Source organism: Centruroides vittatus, unplaced genomic scaffold, assembly GCF_030686945.1.
Source record: "Centruroides vittatus isolate TY-2023 unplaced genomic scaffold, ASM3068694v2 contig_874, whole genome shotgun sequence".
Classification (NCBI taxonomy): domain Eukaryota; kingdom Metazoa; phylum Arthropoda; class Arachnida; order Scorpiones; family Buthidae; genus Centruroides; species Centruroides vittatus.
In genome coordinates this window covers 2247123-2274998 of record NW_027122566.1, presented here as the reverse complement: position 1 = coordinate 2274998, position 27876 = coordinate 2247123, and the positions used below count along the sequence as shown (strand labels likewise).

Below are 27876 nucleotides of genomic sequence, written 5' to 3'. Positions count from 1 at the left end.
ATATGTTCTTATTTTAAGAAATATCTCCAAATTTCTTCTCTAATTTTGCATTTAAAAACTAAATAAATTTATCCTTGTACTTTATTATATGAATCAATGACATAGCTTTTTATTTTGAAACCTATTTAGTTAAAGCATTTAATTATATGTCAGAATAACCTATAAATGAAAAGATACTCTATTTGAAATTATAAAAGGAATTCCATGGCATGCAAACTGAAATCTATACTATGATCTGGAACTACAGATCCAATATGGCAGCTCCATAGGGAACATTGGTGTTCTGAGCTTGTGTTTATAGACCTTGATAAAGTTAAAAAAAATGAGGCATGCTGCAATAATGTCAGAGAAGATACTTGAGGCTGTGGTATGAATTAATAATAGTTCAGCAACTTTGCATATAGAAATAATTTCTTTCACCTGAGTATAAAAACACATTTTAAATCAAAACAGTTGAGATCCAAAACTACGTAAAATGTCAGAGGGATATGCCAATTGTAACAATTCTGATCCTTCCAGTATATTTTTATCAGATGATACAATAAGATATACGGGTGATAAGCACTTAAAAAAGTATATACAATTGTTGAATGGATTCAAATCTAATAGTTAATTGATTAATTATTAATTTATCAATGTTTAACCATTTTCACAGTCATTTAAGTTTACAAGTATGTTATAAACATTTAACATTGATTAATGGTTTTTAATTCTTATATCATATTTTAAGATAACAATTTGAATTAATTTGAAAATAGGTTACTTTACCTCAAAAATTGCTAATTGTTTTTCCTTAAGCAACTTTTTTAATTTTTCAGCTTCCACATTTCGAGCACCTGTAAGATTTTCCTTCTCTTGTTGTGCTATAAGTTGTTCTCTTTCCTTCTCTTTATTAGCTTTACGTTCCTAAATTTTAATAAGATTTAAGATGTTGTAAATGTATAAGTAAAAATTAAAACAATGGAATTAGTAAAATTCTTAATAAGATTGTAGATTCTACAAATAAAAAAAATATAGTTCTAGGTTAAAACAAGTAAATATGCTCTTTACTAATCCAACTTCGAAAGACTTAATCAGGCAGACAAATGAAGTAACAAAGAAATACTAAACTTTTATTCTTAACAATTCCATTCTCGACAATTTCAAAACATCCAAATGCATTTTGCCTTTGCAATCAGGCCTCATCAGTGGATACAATTAACTGCCAGTTGCTGTTCTTTTTATGGCGAGTGATCACTTTCCAACGTTCATCTACATTCATTCCGGTATTCAGATTTATCACATTTGCATGTGATATGATACAAAAATGTTCAATAATTCTTCTTTTAATACAATGTATAACTTTATATAATATTTTAACATTATTTCTGTCTATAATTAAATTTCCCACAGAAAACATTTTTACATTTTCCGTAAATACCACGGAGATTCTTGTCTTTTTAACCTAATGGCTGCTTCATGTTCTTTTAGCCGTATTTCCTTCCCGTTTCTCCAATATAATACTTTGGTCTAAGACACGTACGCGATAATCTATAAACAACGCCTGCAGTTTCTAGTTGTTTTTTGTGTATATTTTGATCTTCATTATTTATAACATTAATTATATTCATCACCTTATTTTTCTGCTTTGCCACTATGCGCATAGAAAAATTTTTTAAAACCTTTTTTAAAAACTGGTTTATATTTTTCAAATAAATTATTTATATAAGGAAACTTAATATATAAATTATGTATTGTTTGATTCTTAACTTTATATCTATTTTTTATATAACAGTTGTACCACTTACACACAGTGTTTTTTGGGTAATTATTTAATAAATATTTTTTGAATAGTTGTCTCGTTGCAGTTTCTATGTCATCAAGTAGTGTCGTCCTGTTTAGTATCTTCTTTAGCTCCATTAGAAATACATTATTCTTTGTTTCTATAGGACAATATGAATAATAATTAATGGTTTTTCTTGCATTGCATAGTTTTCATATCTTACGAAAAGTATTTACTATTAAAAGAGAAGATACAAAAATTCTTTTTGTAAGTATGAAAAACTATGCAATGCAAGAAAAACCATTAATTATTATTCATATTGTCCTATAGAAACAAAGAATAATGTATTTCTAATGGAGCTAAAGAAGATACTAAACAGGACGACACTACTTGATGACATAGAAACTGCAACGAGACAACTATTCAAAAAATATTTATTAAATAATTACCCAAAAAACACTGTGTGTAAGTGGTACAACTGTTATATAAAAAATAGATATAAAGTTAAGAATCAAACAATACATAATTTATATATTAAGTTTCCTTATATAAATAATTTATTTGAAAAATATAAACCAGTTTTTAAAAAAGGTTTTAAAAAATTTTTCTATGCGCATAGTGGCAAAGCAGAAAAATAAGGTGATGAATATAATTAATGTTATAAATAATGAAGATCAAAATATACACAAAAAACAACTAGAAACTGCAGGCGTTGTTTATAGATTATCGCGTACGTGTCTTAGACCAAAGTATTATATTGGAGAAACGGGAAGGAAATACGGCTAAAAGAACATGAAGCAGCCATTAGGTTAAAAAGACAAGAATCTCCGTGGTATTTACGGAAAATGTAAAAATGTTTTCTGTGGGAAATTTAATTATAGACAGAAATAATGTTAAAATATTATATAAAGTTATACATTGTATTAAAAGAAGAATTATTGAACATTTTTGTATCATATCACATGCAAATGTGATAAATCTGAATACCGGAATGAATGTAGATGAACGTTGGAAAGTGATCACTCGCCATAAAAAGAACAGCAACCGGCAGTTAATTGTATCCACTGATGAGGCCTGATTGCAAAGGCAAAATGCATTTGGATGTTTTGAAATTGTCAGAGAATGGAATTGAACAAATTTTATTTTCTTGCATCTGGCAACACTGCCATGCAATTGATGCAAATATTCACACTAAGTCAGGCATTCAGGTAATATTCACCTCGATTATTCACAAAAACATCGTATGGACTATTCTATTTTGTGGACATACTCTACTGTCTACTAGTAAATAATAGGTTTTCTGGTAAGAACGTTGTCGTTATGCCTTGTGTAAGAAGGAAAAATGTCTATCAGCACGTGTCTGACTTTGATCGTAGTCTACCGAGATTGTGGCATATCGTACTGCAGCATTGCTGCTGACGTTTGTCACGATCCCATGACTGTCAGCAGAATATGGAATCAATGGGTTCAGGACAGTCATAAGGAAACACCATGCAGGATCTCAGTGGCCCCCATCACTAACAGCCAAGAAGACAGACATCTTATCCACATGGCCTTAATGGATCATACAGCTAAGTCACAAACCCTTAGTCAAGAAATGGGGTCGTTTGCAAGACAACAAGTGTCTGCACGAACTGTTTGACGACATTTGCAGTAGCATGCACTGTCAGCACGGTGACCATGGTTTTGGCCACCCTTGACGCTGCATCACAGGCAGGAGCACATCCAATGGTATGATCAATGACGAACCTGGATGCAAGAATGGTGTCATGATGTCTGTTCAGATGAATCCTGATTCTGATTAGAGCACCGTGATGGCCACATCCGTGTTTGGTGGCATTGTGGAGAACGCACATTGCCAGCATGCATTCGACTTCATCATACTGGCCCATTATCTGGAGTAATGGTATGGGGTGCCATTGGATATATGTCTCGATCACCTCTTGTTCGCATTTCCAGCCCTTTGAACAGCAGCTGTCACATTTCTGATGTGTTAAGGCCCGTGGCTCTGCCAATTCTTGGAGGCCTCCGTAACGCTATGTTTCAGCAGGACAATGCACGACCACATGTTGCCTGTATTGTCCTGACCTTCCTTGATACAGAACATGTTCAACTGTTGCCCTGGCTAGCACATTCTCCTGATCTCTCACGAATTGAAAATGTCTGGTCAATGGTTGCCAAGCAACTGGCACACCACCATTCGCCAGTCACTACGGTCAATGACTAGTGGCATAATGTTGAAGTTGCATGGCTGCTGTACCCATACTTGCCATCCAATCTCTGTTTGACTCCATGCCCAGGCAGATAAGTGCTGTTATTGCTGTCAGAAATGACTGCTCTGGGTATTGATTTCTCAAGATCTATACCCAGATCTATCTAACTATATCCAAATTTCCTAAAAATTTGGTTACTTGTTCTTTCCCCTATAATGTATGTGTCTAATAAATATCATTCTGTTATTTGCATTCCTTCCTGGTGTAGCAATTTTATTGGCCAGTAGTGTATTTTATTAGTCTCTGTAGAACTAGAGTTCAGAGTTCTCTGTAGAGAGAACTATTGAGCAAATCTCAATCAAATTTAGTATACATACTATCAAACATAAATATGAAAATTTTACTTTAAAATTCAGCCACTAAGGCAAAGTTTGGCATTGCTGTTCCCTTAATGTGTATATTACTATTGATAACAAATTTTGCATATAAAAAGTCATAAAATGTTTGGTCTGACAAAAATGTATATATTCACCAACAAATTCTATGCAAAATTTATTAGAAAACATATGTAATATAGACATTAAGGAAACAGCAATATCCTTAATGTAATGTATGTACCAGCATGCATACTTTAGTATCCTTACAGTATGCATACTAAATTTGTCACCAACAAATCCCACGTATATATATGGAATTTGTTGGTGACAAAGTTTTGGAGTAATATATACAGTAGACCCCCCTTATAACATGAGTTCATATAAGACGGATTCATATAACACGGCGGAAAAATTGCAATCGTGTTCGAATAACACACTAAAAGAGGCTTCGTATAACATGGTAAAAGAATGTCATGGCCGACTCGTGTCTCGACAGGATTGGTCAAATCTGGACCAATAGTGGACATTGCACAAACCATTGAGTTTAAACGAGCAGCAGACCTACTAAAAACATTTATTATTCAATGGCCATAAAAATTATATTTCTATTAATGATATCTCCAAAGTTCAGCGAATTTTTCGCAAAAAGAATAACTTATTAGAAAACACATCCGTCGTTCAATGAGCCGCTCCATGACAAAAACATGCTTAAGCAACGGTGTCTTCAAACAGTGCACACTCGGTAAGTATTCCTACAATTTTTTGTTTATAGCATAGATATAAACTATGATTGATTTTTTGGGAATAATCCATATAAAGGATTATTCCCAAAAAATCAAAAAATTATACATGTTTTGGAAATGTTCGAGTCAAATTAGTCTAGAATTGATTAATTTTATGGAAGAAAACCTTTCAAACAGCCGTACTGCACAAGTGCCGGGCTGTGAACGGCTCATATATTTGTAAAATCTAAGTGACTCGTACAACACGGAATTCATAAAACACAGAATGTATCTACCATGTTATAGTGGGGGTCTACTGTATATATATTACTCCAAAACTTTGTCACCAACATTTTCAATCTTAAACAGATCTTCAGGTCCAAATACACAACAAAATTAGAATGTGAAATAGAACATACTAGTTTAAAAAATTGGAACAACCAATAAATAAGTACATAGTGTACTTAAGATATAAAATAAAATTAAATTAAATTAAAATAAAAACAAAATATCAGCTATAATTTTTTAAAATTATGAAAATTAAAATATTATTTAAATATAATGCGCAGTTATAATCTGCATCCATAAATCATGTTTATCATCAATCAGTGGGGGTAATTGTTTTTCACATAAATATTGTCATGCTTTAAAAATCATTGTTGATATTTCATTTTTATTTTTTATTGCATTTTATTTTATTTTATATCTAAGTACATTATGTATTCGTTTATTGGTTGTTCCAATTTTTTAAACTAGTATGTTCTATTTGCATTCTGATTCGGTTGTGTATTTGGACCTAAAGATGATCTGTTTATGATCAAAAACGTTAAATAAGAAACTTTACAACTGGAGATACAAAGGTTTTTGTGGACTTTTTTTAATACAGAGCCATTTTTTTGATATAACATCAGCTCCACATACATCTGTAATTGAAATAATTGCACTTTGTTTCTTAATTCTTGAAATTTGTTAGTAAATGTACATAATATGCACATTAAGATGAGAGCAATGCCAAATTTCATCCTAGAGGCTGAAGTTTGAAGAAAGATTTTTTCCAAAAACCAAAATTACACAATCAGGACAGTATGATATACTAAATTTGATTGAGAATTGCCCAATAGTTCTTTCTACACAGAGTAGTGAACACCTACTCTTTAATTGTGATCACCCTGTATAATAAATTAGTAATAAACAGAAATTTGATATAATTCTAGGACTGCTTCTAGTCAGAATAAATTTACATATACAGTACATATGATAGAAAATTATGTATTATCATTATTTCTTTATAAGAAATTCAATTTTCACATTACTCATCAATTAAAATTTATTATTACTTTAATATTTTGTTATTCAAATTTTCTTTAAATACATACACGTCTTTTTTGAGCTTTTGTAATTCTTGGAACTTTTTCTTTCATTAAACATGCTGTCTCAGTCATTTGTGCCAGTTGTTGATCTATATTATTAATCTAAAAATAAATAAGGTTTTAGAAAATAATATATTTAATATTTCTCAAAATTTTATTATTATTTACCTCATTTAATTTCAAATCTGCCAATTCAGTTTCATGTTTTTTTGATAATTCCAGTTCTAATCGGGCTATTTCTATTGTTATTTCTTTCTTTTTCTTCTTGTCTCCTTTAGGAACACTGTGTTTTAAGCTTTGAATTTTTGCTGTTTTGAAATAATTTTTAAATTATTTTAAAATATAACACATTAATATCAATTCAGATTTTATGATTTAAATTTTTGTACTGATATTTTGAAATTTAAATTTATTAACAAGATTTTATAGCTAGGGCATATATAAATATTATAAAACTGATGAAATTTACTTTACTTTAAAATCTATTTTACAACTGAATCAAAAATATCTATCTAGATTCAAATTCTTAATATGACATTATTAAATTTATCATTAAATTCAAATTACTTCTGAATAATCTAGGATAGAAGTAACTTAATATGAAAATACTATCGGTTAATTGTTTTTTATTCTAATTAGACAATATTTAAAAATATTTTCATTAGTAATATTACGAGATTGTCACTGTTAAAACTCATTCTTCTTCATATTGTAAAATATCATTTTTCTGAGATTGCTGACTTTTCTAATTAATAAACCTAGTATCATTAATCTACATCAATACATTATTATTGTCAGGAATGCTAAGATAGAATGATGTGTGTTTACTACATTTGATGGTATATAAAATGCACTCAAAAACTGATGTATCTTACATACAAAAGTGATGCCTCTGTACTTTGCACAGGACAAAGAACAAAGTCAGTGTGTAGCTATCAAGAAAGGTTATGTTTCTGCAGTAAAATTTAGTACCAAATAATGTTGCAAATTATCATTAAATTTTTTGCATAGCATTTGTCATAAACATTATTTTGTCCTAATTAATATAAACACAAATAGTGTGTTTGAGATTACATGATAATCTCACAAGGAGACCCTACGGCCTTGGGGAAATGGATTTTGATGATCTTTGGTGTAAAATACTAAAGTGCAATGCTCAAATATAATCGAGTTTTCTTCAAATAAGTTTTCTTTAGCACTTTATTTATAAGTTATGCATACTTCTGCTTGAGCGTGCTGTGGCATGAGTGGTAACGCTCCTGACTTGTACGCTTGTGTGCTCAGGTTCGATTCTATTGTTGTGTATACTTTTTTTTTATTCATAAATACTTATAATGTATTTATGTATACATGTTATAGCTACAAAATTAAAAAACAAAAGAGTTTACAGGTCTTCAGAAGAACAAATACCAGCAAAGCACTAATGAATTATCTAAAGTATAAGAAAATGTATAATAATTTAATCAAAGCCAAAAAGAAACTATATTTTTCAAACATCAGTAAGAAATTATCAGAAGCTAAAGAATCAAGAGTTTTCTGGAGGATAATCAACAGTTTTTGCAAAAGAAAGTCAGGTTTGGACATACAGACTAGAGTAGGATATAATATTTGGCTTAAATACTATAATAAATTCTCAGAAAACTAACAGAAAAATTTTTGTCAAAACTATATGGGAACTAAGACAAGACCAGAAATTCATCAAGACGAGATAATTAAGACGAAAGAACTTCAGAACTGTATTAAAAAACTTAAAGACAAATCAACACCGGGACTGGACACAATACCTAATTCACTTATCAAAATGCTGCCACTAGAAATCATTCAATATTTAACCAGACAATTCAATCAATTCTACAGTTATAGTATAATACCGGCCAAATGGAACGAAATCATTTTTACCATGATATTTAAACAAGGGAACAGACAGGACCCAACCAACTATAGACCAATAGCTCTTTTGTCTTGTCTACGGAAAGTATTCACTGCAGTATTAGCTGGTAAATTCAATCATTGGACAGCCGCTAATAAATATAGAAATGATACGCAATTCGCATTTGTAGAAGGGGGTAGTACCCAGACAGCCCTCTTTGTGTTGTTGTTTTCACTAATCCAAATACAGTTGCTTAAGAAAAGACATAAAGTGTTTGCCCTTTTTTTGGATCTTGAAAAAGCATATGATATGATTAGCATTACAGACCTACAGAGTAAAATGAAGAGATGTGAGGCAAATGAACTTCTGATAAAAATGATAGGGTTGCTGTTTGGAAAATATAAGACAATCATTAAACAATATTTGGACACTGTTCATTACCTACAGAGGACTATTACAAAGAGATCCGTTGTCCCCATATCTTTTCAACTTTTATCTATTGATCTAAATAATTGCTTTAAAAGAGACGAAGATGGAATTCAAATCAAAAATCAGGCTATACATACTATATCATATGCTGATGACATTGCGCTGGTAGTTCCTACTGCAGCTGCACTCTGTAGAAAGATTCAACAAATTTGTGAATACTTGGAAAAATCAAGAGTTAAAATAAATCCAAAAAAATCAATAATAATAATATTCAGAAATGGTAGTAATGTATCCAAAAAGCACATGTCCTTTTTTATTAATAAAGAAGAAGTGAAAATAGCCAAGAAAATTAAATTTTTAGGAACAACATTTACACTTAACCTCTCGTTTGAGAAACATTATAAAAATTCACTAAACAAAGCAAAAATTGTAATAAGTATTTTAATTGGTCTATTCTGTAAGGTTAAACTAAAGAACTTAGGAACACATTTTCAACTTTTTAATTTGCTTGTGATGAATTCAATGGGCTATGCGGCCCCAATTTGGAGTATGGATAAATTTAATGACTGAAAAAATACAGAATATATTTATACGTAAGATATTCCAGCTAGAATATAATATCCTGGGCAGCACCTTAAGATTAGAAACAAATAGATTCAGATTAAATACTATACTAATAAAAAGATATTTAATATTTTTAAAAAAAATTATTAAGGCAGAAGACATAACAACAAAATTACTGTTTTTACTATACCACAAATCAAGGGAAACGGATTTAAGACAAAGCTGGATAATTCAGCTATCGAAGATAGTAAATAAATATGGTTTCTCTATAAAACTGTTTTTGGATCATACATACAATATGGAGCACTCCATTGTTCAAGACATTGAAGATTTATGAAAACAGGAAAACACAAGCTGGTATACAACAATTCTAAATTACCCAGTAAATAACAACTATATATTGACAAACCTAGCCTTTAACATTAAAAAGTTTTTTATACAGATTAGGCTAAATAAAAATGAAATAATTATAAATGATAAATATATAGACTACACCCAATCTAAATGTCCAAATTGTACCAAAAATTTATCTAAACTTCATATTATATGCGAATGCTGTAACAAAAAGGATAAACTACAAAGGCTCCAAATTGGGCCACTGGCTAACTGTACTAGTGAGAAGAAAATGTATAAGACATTTGATAGAGCTAATACTAACACAATTTATATGTTACATAACTACGTTAAACAATTTATTAAATGATAATTGTGACAAAATATTAATGAAATTCTATAGATCAGTAAATAGAAAATATCAATGTTGTTAAGACGTTATTATATGAGATGTAAATATGCGTTTAAATAAAACGCCCTTGTAACAGACGAAAGCCTTTTACACCAAATAAAGATTATTATTATTATATTGGGTTAAGTGAGATATACTCGGTTAACACCGGTGGCTGTGTACTATGCCGGACCAAAGTCAAGGCATAGTAACCAAAACAGAAATTAAAGAAGTGTATCAGTGTGTGTGTCTGTATTCAGGAATTTTCTCACAATATGACATGTATTCAATATAGTGGCCTTCTGTAGTGTGATGTATGTGTTTCTATTCAATTGTAATGTGCCCAGGCTTTTGTGTAGTGTGTGTGGTATGACACCTGTAGAGGAGAGAACAACAGGTACAATAAGCACCCTATCCATCCTCCACAGATGCCTTATTTCCTGGGCGAGTTCTGTGTACTTGCTAATTTTTTCAGTGCATGCGTTTTGTATATTGTGAGTGTTTGGAATGGATATGTCTATAATGTATGTGATTTTATTGTGTTTGTCAATGAGTGTGATGTCTGGTCTGTTGTGGTAAATTGTTTTATCTGTGATTATGGCTCTGTCGTAGTACATTTTGTGCGTGTTGTTTTCCAATACTGTCTGTGGAATGTATTTGTAATATGGTTCGTGGATGTCTACTAATTTGTGTTTCTTTGCAAGCTCTTGGTGTATTATATTTGCTACTTGATTATGTCTGTGTAAATAATCTGTTTGTGCCAAGAGCTTGCAACCAGAGGTGATGTGTTGTATAGTTTCTGGCATGATGTGACATTTTCTGCATGTGTCATTTGTGAGTGTTGCATCTTTGAGTATGTGTTTTCTGTAGTTTTTAGTATTTATGACCTGATCCTGTATGGCAATCATGAATCCTTCCGTCTCCCCAAAGAGGCATCCCCGAGCTAACCAGCTGTTTGACGCAGTTTTGTCAACAAAATCATGGGCCAGATCATAAGGATGCCTGCCATGGAGTGCCTTTCGAGCCCACGATTGCTTAATGGTGTCTATGCTTTTTATATGTTGTGTTGTGTCCATATGATGTGAGTGTAAGTTTAATGGTGTGTTATTCGAGTCTGCTAGAGTTACTGCTTTATGTAATTGTGATGTTTCTTGTTTTTTGTAGAAAAACTCTCGCAGTGACTGTATTTGTTTGTAGTGAAGGTTAACTATGTCAATCAGGCCACGTCCGCCATCTTTACGTGGAAGGGTTAATCTTTCTGTGGCGGATTTAGGATGATGTTGTTTATGCTTAGTAAGTGTTGTTCTTGTTTTCCTTTGGAGTTGCTCAAGATCTGTGTGAGTCCAATGTATAACTCCAAAAGAATATGTGAGTACTGGGATGACATATGTGTTTATTGCTTTAACTGTGTGTTTTGCATTTAACTGTGTTCTGAGAATAGCATTTAACCTACTTTGGTATTCTTTAATTAATCTTTGCTTTATTTGTGCATGTTCTGTTAGTTTGGCCTGTTGGAATCCTAAATACTTGTAGAACTCGCCCTCTTCCATGGATTCAATAACGTCTCCATTTCCAAGTGCAAAATCTTCTTTCTTCAGGATTCCTTTTTCTATGTGAAGTGTTTTGCATTTATCTAGGCCAAATTCCATTTGTATGTCCTTGGTGTATGAATGTGTGATTTGTAGGAGTTGATGAAGTTGTTTTTGTGTGGATGCATAAAGTTTTATGTCATCCATGTACATGAGATGTGACAGTGTATACTGTGTTGTTTTTTCATGCCTGATATTGTAGCCATATTGTGTGTTGTTTAACATGTTGGATAATGGATTCAAGGCTAGGCAGAACCAGAGAGGACTCAAGGAATCTCCTTGAAAAATTCCTCGCCTAATAAAGATTTGGTTTGTTTGTATGGAAGTGTTATGAACCCTGAGATGTAGTGTTGTTCTCCAGTGCTGCATAGCGTTTTGGAAGAATGTAATGAGTGATGGATGTATTTTGTACATGTGTAGAATATGTAGCAGCCAACTGTGTGGAACACTGTCGAATGCTTTTCTGTAGTCTATATATGCCATGTGTATGTTTCTGTGTTGTTTGTGTGCTTGCCGTAGAATGACTGAATCTATGAGTAACTGTTCTTTGCATCCCTTGTGATTTCTACGGCAACCTTTTTGTTGTTCTGTTAGAATGTCGTGTTCTTCAACATGTTTGTATATTTTGTTTGCAATACAGGATGTCAATAATTTGTAGAGTGTTGGAAGACATGTAATTGGTCTGTATTGTGTGGGGTCTGTGGTATTGTTGTTTTTAGGTTTCATGTAGGTGATGCCCTGAGTAAGAAAATTTGGCATGTCTTGTGGATTGATGATGATGTGTGTTAGGTGTTTAGCTAGTTCCTGGTGCAGGGATGTAAACTTTTTGTACCAGAAATTGTGAATGTTGTCTACACCAGGTGTCTTCCAGTTGTGTGTTCTGTTAACAGTGTATTGGAAATCATGTATGCTTATTTCAACACAGGGCATAGTTGGTATGTTGTGTAAGTTTCTGTTCTCCTCCTCGATCCAGCCTGCTTCAGCATTGTGCGTGACAGCACTGGACCAAAGAGAAGACCAATATGTTGTGAGTTCTTCTTCTGTTGGTGTGCCACTGTGCTGTGTATCAGTGTTTGCTTTGTTATTAATTTGTCTGTAAAAGAGTTTTTCATTGTTTGTAAATAATTTATTTTGTTGTTTTCGTAGTGTACATGTTTTGTATCGTTTGAGTCTACGTGCTTTGGCAGCAAGTTTTTGTTTTAGTGTATCAATGTATTCTGTAATGCGTGTGTTGTGATGTTCGTGTTTTGTGTGTGTTTTTATTTTCTTGAAAATGTTTTTGAGCTGTTTCCTTAATTTAGGTGTTATGTTGTTTTTAGTGTATTGTGTCAGCCTGCCTAATTGCTGTCTAATGTCATTTATTTGTGTTTCTATTCTTCTCTGCCAGGCAGGTTTGTGATAGAATTGTGTTTTCTGTGTATTTGTCTGTGATTGTACTTTCAGTCCATGTTGTGTCACTACTGTGACTGCCCCAGCATAAACTAATGTATGAATGTCTGCGAGTGTAGAAATTGAATGAATGTAGTGTGGTAGTAAGTGAGTGTTTACATAATTTAGTGTTTTTCCTACTTCCTTTGACGTGTTGATTTTTGGTATTCGTGGTCTTTGTGTGGGATCTGTGCCTGTATATTTAGTGAGTGTTTCCTGAAATATAAGTGAGAGCGTATTAACTAAATCCATGTCTATGTTATCAGTGATGGATGAGGAAGTGTCTGTAGTATCATTAGTGGTAATTGTTGTATGTGTGTTATTATCAATGCTTGTTGCTGGATTATCCTGACAGGTTACATGATCTTCATTAATGTTAGATGTTTCTGTCTGTTGATGTATTTGATCAGCAACCTGTTGTTTGATAAGTTCAAGTGTTGTTTGTGGAATAAGGTTGTTGTGTATAATTGTTCTTTTTTGATCAACAACCCTTTGTTCGGTGACAGTGAGATGAGGATACTGTTGTGTGAATCTAAGGTGTAGTTGTTGTCTGTATGCTGTCATGTTTGTTTCGAGTTTTGTGATCGTGTAGTAAGTACGGATGATAAACTCATTCATTTCTACAGTCCATTTCATCCGTTGGCGTGGTTTTCCAGCCTTTGTGGTCTGTGGATGCATTGCCACAGAAACACCAAGGCTGGGTTGGTTCCTCACATCTGTTGAGGGCATTGCAGTAGCCATGCTTGGGCCGGTGCTGCTTTCGCCACCGGTAACCAAGGGAGACTGTGGCCTATTTTTCGAACGTGAGCCTCTGCCTAACTCACGAACGCGGACCTTGTTAACCCGGGCGACGTCCGAGCCGGTATCACATTTAGATCTGGTTACTACCATGATACATATCTCCACAGAATGTGGGTGTGTGGTCACTCTTAGCTTCATTTCTCCCCATAGACCTTACTGGCATGGGTGTCCCTACCAGGAGCTTGTGCTCCAGCCTGCATTGCCCTATGGATCAGTAAAATTACTGGGCTCTCCCACCACGACTAGGTGGTGACCATGGGAGAGTTGTTATTATTATTATTATTATTATTATGTTGGGTTAAGTGAGAGATACTCGGTTAACACCGGTGGTTGTGTACTATGCCGGACCAAAGTCAAGGCATAGTAACCAAAACAGAAATTAAAGAAGTGTATCAGTGTGTGTGTCTGTATTCAGGAATTTTCTCACAATATGACATGTATTCAATATAGTGGCCTTCTGTAGTGTGATGTATGTGTTTCTATTCAATTCTAATGTGCCCAGGCTTTTGTGTAGTGTGTGTGGTATGACACCTGTAGAGGAGAGAACAACAGGTACAATAAGCACCCTATCCATCCTCCACAGATGCCTTATTTCCTGGGCAAGTTCTGTGTACTTGCTAATTTTTTCAGTGCATGCGTTTTGTATATTGTGAGTGTTTGGAATGGATATGTCTATAATGTATGTGATTTTATTGTGTTTGTCAATGAGTGTGATGTCTGGTCTGTTGTGGTAAATTGTTTTATCTGTGATTATGGCTCTGTCGTAGTATATTTTGTGCGTGTTGTTTTCCAATACTGTCTGTGGAATGTATTTGTAGTATGGTTCATGGATGTCTACTAATTTGTGTTTCTTTGCAAGCTCTTGGTGTATTATATTTGCTACTTGATTATGTCTGTGTAAATAATCTGTCTGTGCCAAGAGCTTGCAACCAGAGGTGATGTGTTGTATAGTTTCTGGCATGATGTGACATTTTCTGCATGTGTCTTATTATTATTATTATTATTATTATTATGTATTTATGTACTCATTCATTTATTTTTTTATTATTTATTGATTTTTTTGGTAGTTTTTTATTATTTATTTATTTCAATTTCTACTATTCCAAGTCTAATATTTTTACTTTGAAAAACCCACCTTTTTCAAGTTGAGAGGGAGCTACTTATGCCGGGTTTGAACATGGATCTAGAGTCTTTTTCACTCACTCTTTAACAGTTCGTTTCTGAATTTCAACATGAATAGACATATTTGTGCAGTGAAATTTATTTTGAAAAATTATTTTATAATTAAAAAAATGTTATCAAGCGAAGCAAGTTCTTCACGTTGTGACGAAAAAACTGTTGATGATAACTCTTTATACAGTGATGTATCGAAGCAGCGGCTAAAAGATGGAGTAGTATATTATGAGAGTTTACTTTTCGAAAATAATTTAATTGCAACAACATCTGATACACTATCTGAAGATGCTATGCTGATAAGCACAGAATTATACAGTAATACATTGGATGTGTTGAATGAAAAAAACTTTATAATTGATGACGAATTCATTTATTCCCAAGAAGAGTGTACAGAAGGAAATTTCGAAGCAGTTAAAGATGACTCATCTGATGACTATGTACTGTACCTGATGAAAAAAATATAGAATGAAGGAATATATTTCACTGGAATATAAAATCAAAGTTTTACAAGTAGCAAAAGCCCACTCTATGTGGAAACTACAAACATTACAAAAAAACGGATGTAGTCATTTGAAAAGAATGGATCATTTAAAATTATGGGAAAAAGATGTTGAATGTGGTGGAACTATTTTTGATAAATATCATTTGATTAATTCTTGGACATATGACTGCTTTGTTGAAGTGAGACAAAATTATAAACAAGTGACCACAAGAAATTTACAGCAATGGGCTTTAGCTGCTGCTAGTCAGTTTCCTGATTTGCAATTTAAAGCGTCAAACCAGTGGGTAGATAAATTCAAGCAAAAACACTACATTTGTCAATGAAAAAAAACAAAAAACGATCACAAATTTGGATTCAAATTTGTATCACAAAAAGAAGCATGTAGCATGGAAGATATCTTGGCCTCTGCAGAAACATTTCATATTCAAACAAAATGATTATCAAACTTTGATAGTGACTTCATCATCAATAGAGATCAAACAGGTATATAAAATTTTTAACTATAAACCAAGTACTTTATATTCCATTATTACATTTAATCAAAGTAAACCATAAGACTTATCATAATTTTGTTACATTTTCAGGATGTCAATACCAATCAAATTCAACAGAACATTAATGGAAAAAGGAAGTAAAACAGTGTTCGTAAGAACACAAGACAAGAACAAGGTTTCACACACATATACAGCACAATATGGTATAACATTATCTGGAAAATTATTACCATATGTTTATATTTGTTTACAAGAGCCTACAGGTAATTTTGGGCCAAGAATAAAGAGAAACGTGGAAGAATATATAAAAAAAATATACAAATGTTACAGTCACATCATCAAAATCAAAAAAACTGACCACTGATCTCTATACAAATTTTCTGACAAAATGTTTGATGCCATATGTTCAGAAGAATAAATTTCTTTTACTCATTGACTGATGGACAGGACAAACAAAAGCAGAACTGTATGATGAAGTATTCCAAGATAACGAAAAAATGCCTACAAGCACAATTAAAATTATACCACCAAAATGTACTCCATTAGTTCAACCATGTGATGTCTATTTTTATAGACAAATAAAAAATTTTATTAAACGATTACAAAATAACGCTGAACTACTGGATAAAAATTATGAAATTCATTCTCAAGAGGATTGCCTGAAAATACATTCAATTATCCATCATCAATTATCAGCACCAATATTTTGTGACATGATAAAATATGCTTGGTATGCTAGTGGACTCTGTGATATAAGAAAGTTTTTTACAAATGTAAATGAAGTGTTTTTTCTCATCAGATCGTTTACAAGTACCTTGCAATTGTAAAAAAGCAGCATTTATTTGTTGTTCTTGGTGTAGACAGAATTTTTGTTTTGAATGTTTTTACCAAAGTATCATTCAGGATCATGTACATCTGACAATGATATGTAATTATATAATATTGCTTCAATAAATTAAGTTCGTTTTCCTCGATTATATTTGAGTATTGCACTTTAGTATTTTACAGATAGTACGCTCACATGGTGTACTACCTCTACACCAAAGATCATCAAAATCCATTTCCCCAAAGCTGTAGGGTCTCCTTGTCAGTTTATTCTATAACCACTTACTATTGAGACCTTGTGGATAATAATTACTTTTAGAAAGATGTTTTATTTAATATCATACTTCTTTTACAATATGCAATTTGGCCAAATTACTAGTTTGACCCTCTTCAGTTGTACCATAAAAATTAAAGTACATAAAAGTTACTATTTATAAATTATTCTAAGGGATATTTTACAAAATTTTTATAATTACTTACAATTAAATAGTTAAATATTTAAAAAAAAATTTTTATAAGTATGTAAAAAAATAAAAATAATAATTTAATGTTTCCAGTTCTTTAATTTAAATTAAAGAACTGGAAACATTATTAATAAAAAAAATTAAAAAGTTACTTATAAAAACACTTTTTTTATTAACTGTTTTACTAAGTAATTATCATAAAAATATCCCTTAGAATAATTTATAAATTGTAACTTTCAGGATGTCAATACCATGGTATTTTATGTACTTTAATTTTTATGGTACAACTGAAGAGAGCCAAACTAGTAAATTGGTCAAAATGTATATTATAAAATAAGTATGTTATTAAATAAAACATCTTTCTATAAGCAATAATTATCCACAAGGTCTCAATAGTAAATGGTTATAAAATAAACTGAGATCATCCTATAATCTTAACAACACTATTTGTGTTTATATTAATTATTACAAAAACCACCCCTCTTTGTTCCACAATAATAATTGTTATTGGTAAGTATCACTTATTAATTATTTTGTCCATTGTCTGCCTTTTCTATTTTGGTTTTGTCATGACAGGAAAAAGTGTCACAATGATTTTAAGATAAGTATTTTATTAAAGCTAAACAATCTGCCAAATAATCAGGAAAATTATTTAGCAGATTGTCTGATTTTAATCAAAATTGGGTTTGTTGAATTGTTGTTTACACACACCCATACACGCACACGCACACACGCAATGCCAGAATAAAGCATTAGTTAGCTGAATGCCTTGGAGGAGGGCATAGATACTTAAAGTTGTTTCCAATTGGCACCATTAGTGATCTGTATGATTATACCTAGATATAATCATACAAGTTCTGAAATACATAATAGTTCTAAGGGCGGCAGTGTTGCTCAGTATTAAAAGAATGTTAGATTCAGCTCTCTTGGGGGTTAATCTGGTGTTGATTGGCTGTGACAACCTCTAGCTAACCTGTTTTGCATAAATCTTATTTTCGTATTTTTTTCAGGTAGGTAAATTTATTTAATTTTTATTTGTTAGTTTTATTTTATTATTTTAAATTCTGCTCATTTCTAATGCTATGGCATCAGGTCATCACAGTTCGCTTACTAGTTAATTGTGTATGTTTGGAATATGTACTAATTATCATGTATGGGTTTTTGTATTATGTTTTTGTAATTATATTTTTGTACTGGATATTATTTATTTACTGAAATTGTATTATGCACAGGATGTTGCATATATGTAATGATTATTGTATATTATGTTTTGGTTTTTGCATATACGGACTTGGACTTGTACAGAGATTACCTTTTTATTGTATTACATTTACTGTATTTGTTCATTATGGGACAATCTTTGTTTGGTGTTTTCCTTTTTATTTTATTCCCTGTACAAAAAGTATTTGTACCTTGTACTAAATAAATAATAATAATAGTTCTGGAAGCAAAGATCAGATGGAGAGGCAGATATCATAATTGGCATGGTAAGCAGAAGTTGTGGGTTCAAGTCCTGCACAAGCTGACTCTTTTCTACCAAAAGTCTAAATTAAAAATTAATTTACCATAATTATTAAAATTATCACAAGATGACAGTTTAACTGCCTACCTCTAGACAAATTACTTCATGTTAATTATTACCTTATCCTAATCACAGCCCAAAAATAATATTCAGAAAATCATCTGGCTTTAATCAAAAATTGGGTTTATAGAGTTGTTGTTGTTTATATTTTATAAATATAGAATAAATTGTAATATTCTTGTTGTATAAAAAAACATTACCTGTAAATGTATTGATTTTGAAAAATGGTCAAATGTTCAATATTAAGTTATTTCCTTTCCTAATATATTTCCTTTTTGTTTGGTGTTCTAAAATTATATATTTAACTTAGTTAAAAGTTTGTTTCTGCCTCAAGAACATGAGTTTTTAATATGACCAAAATATTGAAGATGCAATTATTGACTTTTTACACAATGCAAGCAACAAGACATATTTTGGCAACTGACAACTATGTTACCACCTTTGGTAGATACTTCTCATTGTTATTTTCAAACTGACCGTAAAGGAAAAACTATTAAGAAGTCAAACAAAAAAGTTGCTGAAATGTATATTCACACATTAGGAAAGCTAATCTTATCCTAACCACAGAAGAAGCAGTTGAAGAGACTGCAAGGCTGACCAGTATGTTGAATTTTGCCATCTTTGCAGCAGAGAAGCAATGATATGTAGCAGATGGAAATTCTAGATCAGAGAGATATGATGACAAGTGTGACAGTTTCTCTTGCAGTGCAGTTTGATGTATTATACATAAATATTTTTCAGAAACAAGTCACTGATGTCAAACAAAATAATGAATGATGTAAATAGTAATCTTAATTTTCTGATCATTTCCAAAATACTACATAAAATTTTGAAAGAAATCATTATCATCACTATCATTTACCATAATCACAAGAAAGATTGTGCTGACCAATAAATATGAAATTATAGCTTGGAGGCACAGATACCATATTTACTCGCAAATAAGACGATCTCGCATATAGGATGAGGTGTGACTTTAAAGATTAAAATAAAGAAAATTAGATTTATTAATACAATTCTAATTTTATTTTGTTTAATCACAAATAGAATATTATCAAATGCATGTATTAAGGCAAACAACCATGTTTTCTTGATGCTATCACCTTTTGTCTATTTGGACTTGTCCTCGAAAGCTTCATTACAACTCTCCTCTTTTTCACTCTCACTCCACAAAACATTGTCCTCTGATCCATTGAGTGAATTTGAAATGCAGTATTTACCGAATGACTTTGCTATCAGCTCTTCAGAAATGCTTTTCCACGCACTTGATACTCACGTAGCAAAACCAAAAGATTATAATACACATGACTAGAAAAAGTTTTGTTTTTATGATCCAGAATGTGCAAATATACATTAAAAATACCAATTTAACAAATATGAAATAATTACATTAATAATGATTGCTGCTAAATGACCAGCTATTTTCAGACCTTCTCTTTGAAAGCGACACTCACCTTAACCTCGATAGCACCCTGCTATGATGGCAGCATGAACTATACACGGTTCACAAAAATTATTGCAAAGACATAAAGAATCCTTCACTTGTGCATATAGGTCAACCTAGGTTTTTGAAGCAGTGAAAAATAAATAAAAACCTCGTCTTATATGCGAGTAAATACAGTATATCAGAAATTTTTGACAATATCATTCAGAAGAAAGATATTTTCACTTGATGAAACTTGGTAAATGCTGGACACAGTTGTCAAGATAAAACTAAAATCTGATAAGAATGCATTTTTAAGAGGCTTATTATCTGAAGTGAAAGAGCCATATGGAAAGGGCTGATTTGTGCTCACTGTAGATGCACAGAATACTTTGGAGAGAATGTTCTTCTCCTGTCTAGTCAAAAAATACAGGCAATGGTGTCTACTTTGAAAAATGATCTTCTAAGTTGCTGCCAAAACTCCCACCATCAAGTGTGATCATAATGGAGAATGTCTCACATCACAGTATAAGGTCATGGAAGAAAGAGATCATCAGAAAATGGTCTGCAAAAAAAGGCCTTTCTTGGCAACCAGAACAAGTGAAGCCTGAACTGATGCTTCTGGTGTAAAGAAAGAAGGTACACATTTGCTATCAAACAGATGATATAGCTGCTGCTGCACGCCATAAATTACTTTGACTTCTGCCATTAAGTGGTTTGGAATAATATTACATTTAAATTGTCCAATATAAAAAAATTATTCAAAGAAGTAAGTAAAATTACTCGTGAAATATGGACATCTTTTGTCCGGCATGTCACTGAAAAACAGATGCAATTTTGAGAACTGGATGTTCTTCAAGAAAGAAATGATTCATCCTTTCTAATAATTCATTTGGAGTCAGATTCTGAAAGTGAAATGAGTGGTATTTACAGACTGCAGACAATGAATTAAAGTATAACATCTTTAAAAGTCTTTTTCAAGACCAACAATTTCTGGTTAAGTGTACAAATACAATTACAACAGCATAAAATTGTTAGAAATTAAATTAAACAACAAATAAGAAAAACATTAAGGTAAAAGGTAAAAAATTGGAGTAATGTAGCTTTGTTTTTTATTCTGAAGAATATATAGCTAGTGCTATTTTTTTTACCCCTTTTCTGAACTCCTATGAGTATTATAATCCATTTGTCATACATATCATATTTATCTTCTTTTTTATTGGAAACATGCTTTAAGATATTTAAGACTAGGATGATAAAAGTTAAGTCTAATATTCATCAGTATTATTTCTGGTAGACTTGCCAATTTTATTATAGTATTATTATTAAAAAGTTTTGCATGTTGATCTAGTCACAATAGGCAAGGGGTATAAAAAGACAAAAGTGAAAGGTGAAGTGTAATTTATGCATTTGAATGAACAAGGATGGTTATGTAAGTTGAATTTATTTTATCAACAACTTTAAGATTTGTAAATTTAAATAAGTTTTAAAAAATTTTTTAATACAGAAAGGTGTATTTAAATAAAATTATAATTGTGATTCTTCTGAATGTGATTTTACGCATATTTTAATGTAATCAGATACAAGAAAACTGTAAGTTAAATATATTATTGTCAGGTTTTAAAGTATTGTAAAAAAATTTTTAAATGTTATATATCTTGTTTTTAGCACATTGTTGTGGTAAACCTGCTGAAGAGGGACCTAGTGGTCCGAAACACAAATATCGTGTATATTGTGTGTACAGGGAAAACAAGAGACGAAAAATTAAAAATTAATGTTTTCTGAATAAGAATTCCTCCTTTGCAAAAATCAGCAACCAGTATAATAGTCCTATTAATACAATAAGTCTATGGTTGACAATAATATAATAAAACTATTGTTGGGATTTACAAATAAAAACTTTAAATATTTAAAAAAACAACACCACAAAGGATTACGTTATTTAAATATTTAATTTAAAGAAATTTAAAGATTATCTTTACTGATTCACAAGCTTTTGCATTAAATACACAAATACAAGAAGGAATAGCAAAGTCAAGAATATGCATTACACATGCTTTGTTTAGGAAAAAATTGATCCTGTATTAGTAGGTCTATAGCAGGGATGGGCGACCTTTTTCTATGTAAGGGCCGCATTTCAAATCTTTTGAACTGATGCGTGCCGCATACAAGAGAAAAGAGGGGGAAAATGTCGGTAAATCACAATTCTTTATTCGCATATAATTATAAATTAGCATAGGTATACTTAATTTAGCTTCTGACACAGATGTAAACGTAATATATCAGAAATATTTGGTTAAATATTAGTCACTGCTAGTTTTAAATTAGATTTGATGTGTCTGTTAGCCGGTTTCTTGTTTTTTTACTAAATTTATTGTGGAAAAATTATTCACATACATAAGTTGTAGAAAATAATGTTTGAATTTTTGCTGCATATTTCTTTAAGCTGGAAAATTGATATATTTATTCATATTTTATGAGACGCGGGCCACAAAAAATATTGCTTCAGGCCGCATGCAGACCGAAGGCCGCAGGTTGCCCATCCCTGGTCTATAGGATGAATATGAGGCCCGAAAACCAAGTCTACACCATTTATGGGCTACCAATTGTACCATTTATAATCTTCATTTATGTTCCCAAGCCAAAGAAGAACCACAATGAGAAATCTAAGCTTTGTCACCCTGAATTTTACTGAACTTCTACTGAATTTTTTTGCCAACTGAACTTGCCACCTAAAACTTTTTGCTTTCCTGAACATTCTATATTGATAGTTCTATCAAATAATGTATCATTTGCTGTTAATTTGATTGCTAAGGATAAAGAGAGTCAGACTATCAGATACATAAAAATACATTTAATAACATAACTTTATGTTTTATTATATGCTTCATATCTAAATTATTTCGATGTGATAACTAGAGAAATAATTTTGTCTTTGATTATCTCAGAGTAAACTAAAAACTCAAATTAAGACAATGCAGTTTTAACAAATTGTTGGAAGGAAAATTATTATTATTATAAAAGTTCTTTCTGGTTTTTAATTATAAAAAAACGACCAGAATATAATTTTAGTTAGATTACTTTATTTTAACAATTAAAATACATTAAACATGTAAATATCAAACCAGACATTTGATCATATTAAAACAACAGATTAGTACAGATTAGGATAATAATAAAATATCTGTACTATATTAAAAAAATTACTATTAGTTTAACATTAAAAATTCTTATTTAGTTTAATACTTTAAAATTGTCAATTAGATAAAATACATATATCAACATTTAATTCTATAATCTTCAAATATTCCAATAAAAATCTTCACATTTATAAAGAAAGCATTGACTGTTAAAAACCTAATCTTTAAGATATAATTCTTAAAAAGTAAAAACAAAATTTTTGAATTTATAAGAAAAAATTTACTTTGCTTTATAAGGTATTACAATTAATCAAGTTAACTTATTAACAAATAGGAGAAACTATATACATAAGAAAAAATGTGATTAAGTTTCAAGTTACAATATAAATAAAAAGTGTCTTAAATAACAAAGTTATTAATAATTAATAACATTGTTAATTAATACAGTCAAACCTGTTTTTATGCGGTGATAGGAACCGCATAAAAAAAAACGCACGAAACTTCACGAGTGGCTATAAAAAATAGTTTTCGCAACACAATTAAAAAAATATTTTTTTAATGCAGTCAATAGGGACCGCATAAAAAAAGTCTCACATAGAAAATAACTCAAAACCGTACGAAATAGAATTTATTGACAACAGATGTCAGCACTTGACTGCATCGTCTCGTCTATCGTCTGTTTTACATATTTTTGTCCAAGTGGTGTTTTGTTGACTTAAAAAATAAATTATTTCATTTTTTGCATATTCGTGCAATAATATTACTATAATAAGTTCATTTATGCTATATTAAGTTTATTTAGCTATAATAAGTCAACGTGAGACATGACAAATCGCACGAGACTAGTCGCCAACTATACCGCACAAAAAAAATCGCACAAATAAAAAATCATGCAAAAAAAGACCGCATAAAAACAGGTTTGACTGTATAATATAATTATTATACAATGAAAAAATTGAGATATGAATGTTATAAGCATGAGAAAAATTTTTAAAAATTATAATTTTCAAATTGGATAGATGTAAAGTCATAAATCTGTATGTAAAAATTTGTGAACTAAATAGATGAACACTTTCATAGACTGAATATTTTGACTCTTATGCTTCTTTTCACTTGAAAATTTAAAAATCTACTTGAGTATCACTTTCTAAGGAAAAGACAGGTTAGAAAATTAGGAAAATTAAGGAATAAAACTTATAATTTAAATAATAAAATACAAATTTCATGCACTGAATATAATTGCTAAAAAATGTCCCATGAAATCTATTCAAATTTCAATATATTATAATTGTTGAATTTAAAAGCCATTTGATCTCAACTAAATAGATTTATTTTATGCTTTTTACACCTGATTATAATAAATTATAAATTATTACATTCAATGATGCAAAATTTCAAGCTTTTTTAAAAATACCATTATATAATTAAACAATTAATTAAAAATATTTTTACTTTTATTTTAAGTTAAACATTAACTAAAACAAATTAACAATGTTTATAAAAAGAGTATAAAAATTTATTCCAATATACTCTTGAGAAGCTGGAACACTAAGAATACACAACTTAATACCTTTCATATTCTTTCCAGCAAAAAACTTTAATGGGGCAAATGTTTTCAGCCTCTTTAAGGGCTGGGCCTGCCTCTGGAATACAGTTTGAAATATTTACAATAATATAATAAAACTATTGTTGGGATTTACAAATAAAAACTTTAAATATTTAAAAAAAACAACACCACAAAGGAATACGTTATTTAAATATTTAATTTAAAGAAATTTAAAGATTATCTTTACTGATTCACAAGCTTTTGCATTAAATACATTCAACTTTAAAATGGCTTGAAAACCCAAGGCAGGTCCCTTAAAGAGGCTGAAAACATTTGTCCCATTAAAGTTTCTTCCTGGACAGAGTACAGATGATGATAAGCTGCTTATTGTTATAATTTACTCAAAAATGAAAGGAATAAAAAGAATAATGAATACTGACTAGGTATATGATATTTGTTTTTTTAACACACACACACACACACACACACACACACACACACACATACATATATATATAAGATAAAATTGATCTAATGGGAAAATGCTTACACTTTTCCATATGAAGTTAAACTAATTTTAATACATTTTGATATTTTCCACACCACTAGAGTTTATTTACTACTAGACATTTATTTTTGGAATGATTCATTCTCTTACATCCAATACGTTATTGTACAATATTACTATAGATCAAATTTCTGTAACATAGATAAATATATAACAACTTTTTAATTATTAAAGTTTTAATAAAATTCAATCCAAAATAACAACATCTTCAGTAGTTTCCTTCTTTTGATCTGTTGAATGACTTGCAGAATCATTGGTTATATTTTGAGATGTGGTTGCTGAATCACTTTCAAAACAGGTATCATAGTCTTTTTCATTAATACTAAAATCTGATAAAAACTTTTTACATTCTGCTTTTAATTGTGAGTAAGGTGTTTTCACAAAAGTGTATCTACGAATTCTTTCACCGAGGTTTGTATATGTTCCAAAACCCATCTGCTCCAATTTTGAAAGACAATTACGTGTAAAACTAATTGTATAACCTTTATTTAGATCTTCGCCAGATGATTGTGGATCATGAAAAAATTTCTTTTGTGTAACAAGTTGCAAAGTCAAGTCACGTTCTGGACAAATTAAAAAGTTTTTAATTTCATTTTGATATTCTTTTATGAATTCTTTAATATCTGAAGAGTATGTATATTTTTTTAAAACATCTGCTATATTTTCGGATGATATGACTATTTGAGAATTTGAAGGTTTTGATATTGAAGCATCTTTTTCATTAGATGTTTTTGAAACTAACATACTCTGAAGAACACTGGAATTTGAAACAGAAGTTACATTTTTGTGTATATCACTAAGAGAACTATCATTTCTTAATGTTGACAAAGGAATACCAGGTGTCACTACGAAAGGTTCATTAATGTTGGTTGTGAGTTTATCATGAGTAATTGATGATGCACAAGGGACTGCACTAACATTTTGTACACCATTAGCATCCGTTCTAGAATAACTTGCATTTTTATGTGCATTTGATATTGTTGAAGAAATGTCTCTTCTCTCTTCAGACATTGATTGAATTATATTTTTAATAAATACCATATTTCTGGTATAAGGTTCTGTTATCATTGCATGATTTAGAAGTATGAAACAAAGTAAATATTTTGCATGTAAAATTGCTTCAACAGAAATTTCATTATTCCAAGTAAAAATATCCACTGACTGATTCCAAATTACAGCTTCTACAATATTATCTAAAACATGTAATATACAAGCCAGACGAATTAATAAACTTGAAGAGAAAAACTGAAGTTTTCTTATGTTCCACTGATGCATTCTTATCGTTTCCATTAATTCTTTTTGTACCCTATGGAAAGTATTAAGAGCTTCTGGAGTAAATTTATAAGTAATTTTGGAATTTTTGTGAAGAGTAAAAATATCCTTAAATAACTTTTTAAAATCTTTACAACTACCTAATAATAAATGTTTAAAACTAAATTGCTTTTCTTCACTGCAAATGATGATAAAACAATTTTGAAGAAACTGTGCAAAGTCATTATCTCTAGAAATAATACTAAATAATTTATCAGGTTCAGAAAAAGCTGTTACATTAACACAAGTATTTTTAATTATACCACCTATTGACTTCTTATTTAATATCCACGGTAATGCATTATTTAGTTTTAAAAGTATTTCTTTTTCTATTGACGATGTCACCTGTTTTTGAAGAATTTCAATATTTGTGTACATCCCAAAACCATGACCATTGTTTTGTTTTAGTAATTCATACAATCCATCTATATCAAAAAATTCAAACATAAACTGTGGAATCATTTTTTCTGTGTCGTCTGAAGATGAAATATTATTCAATTCATTCCATACTTCCAACAACTGATGTTTCAAAACTTCGATGATATTCACTCTTTTAAGTGTAACTGGAGAAATCACTAATGTCCACAAAACAGGAGATTCTTTCCATTCAGAAGTTACTTCAATAATTGCTTCATTTCCCATACATGCAGCACAACAAGTGAGAAGAGGAAATAATAAACATTTTTCACTACATCCTAGAGATATAGCATGAGTTCTTAAATATTGTGTCACAGCAGTTGAACACACTTCATTCAAGTTGAAAGAAATAGAAATTGTTTTATTATATCGCTTTTCAAATTCCTGGTAACTCAATATTTTCCATTCTGTATCAGATCCTGAGAACAAAAAAAAAAATTTTTTTCTAGCACAATAAATTCAATCAATCAACTGAAGTTGCTATATTTTTAACTATTTATAAACAAAATAAATTTCATCAACAATTGGTTCAATCTTTCTTAATCAAATGTTAAAAATACACATTATATATAAATTTAT

At 30.6% G+C, this 27876-nt stretch overlaps 1 protein-coding gene across 2 annotated transcripts in view; it reads right to left on the bottom strand.

Annotated features, from left to right (window-relative positions):
• The window catches only part of LOC136982918 (deubiquitinase OTUD6B), a 46706-nt gene that overhangs the window by 13598 nt on the left and 5232 nt on the right, over positions 1-27876 (bottom strand). The window contains exons 2-4 of one of the 2 annotated variants that reach the window (XM_067279488.1): positions 6613-6752; positions 6451-6546; positions 769-906 (exon numbers count right to left, since the gene is read on the bottom strand). In XM_067279488.1, coding sequence (XP_067135589.1) covers positions 769-906; positions 6451-6546; positions 6613-6752 — 374 coding nt within the window. Of the gene's footprint in view, positions 1-768; positions 907-6450; positions 6547-6612; positions 6753-25627; positions 27717-27876 lie in introns of those variants that run through there. The other variant, XM_067279487.1, reaches the window with a different exon arrangement.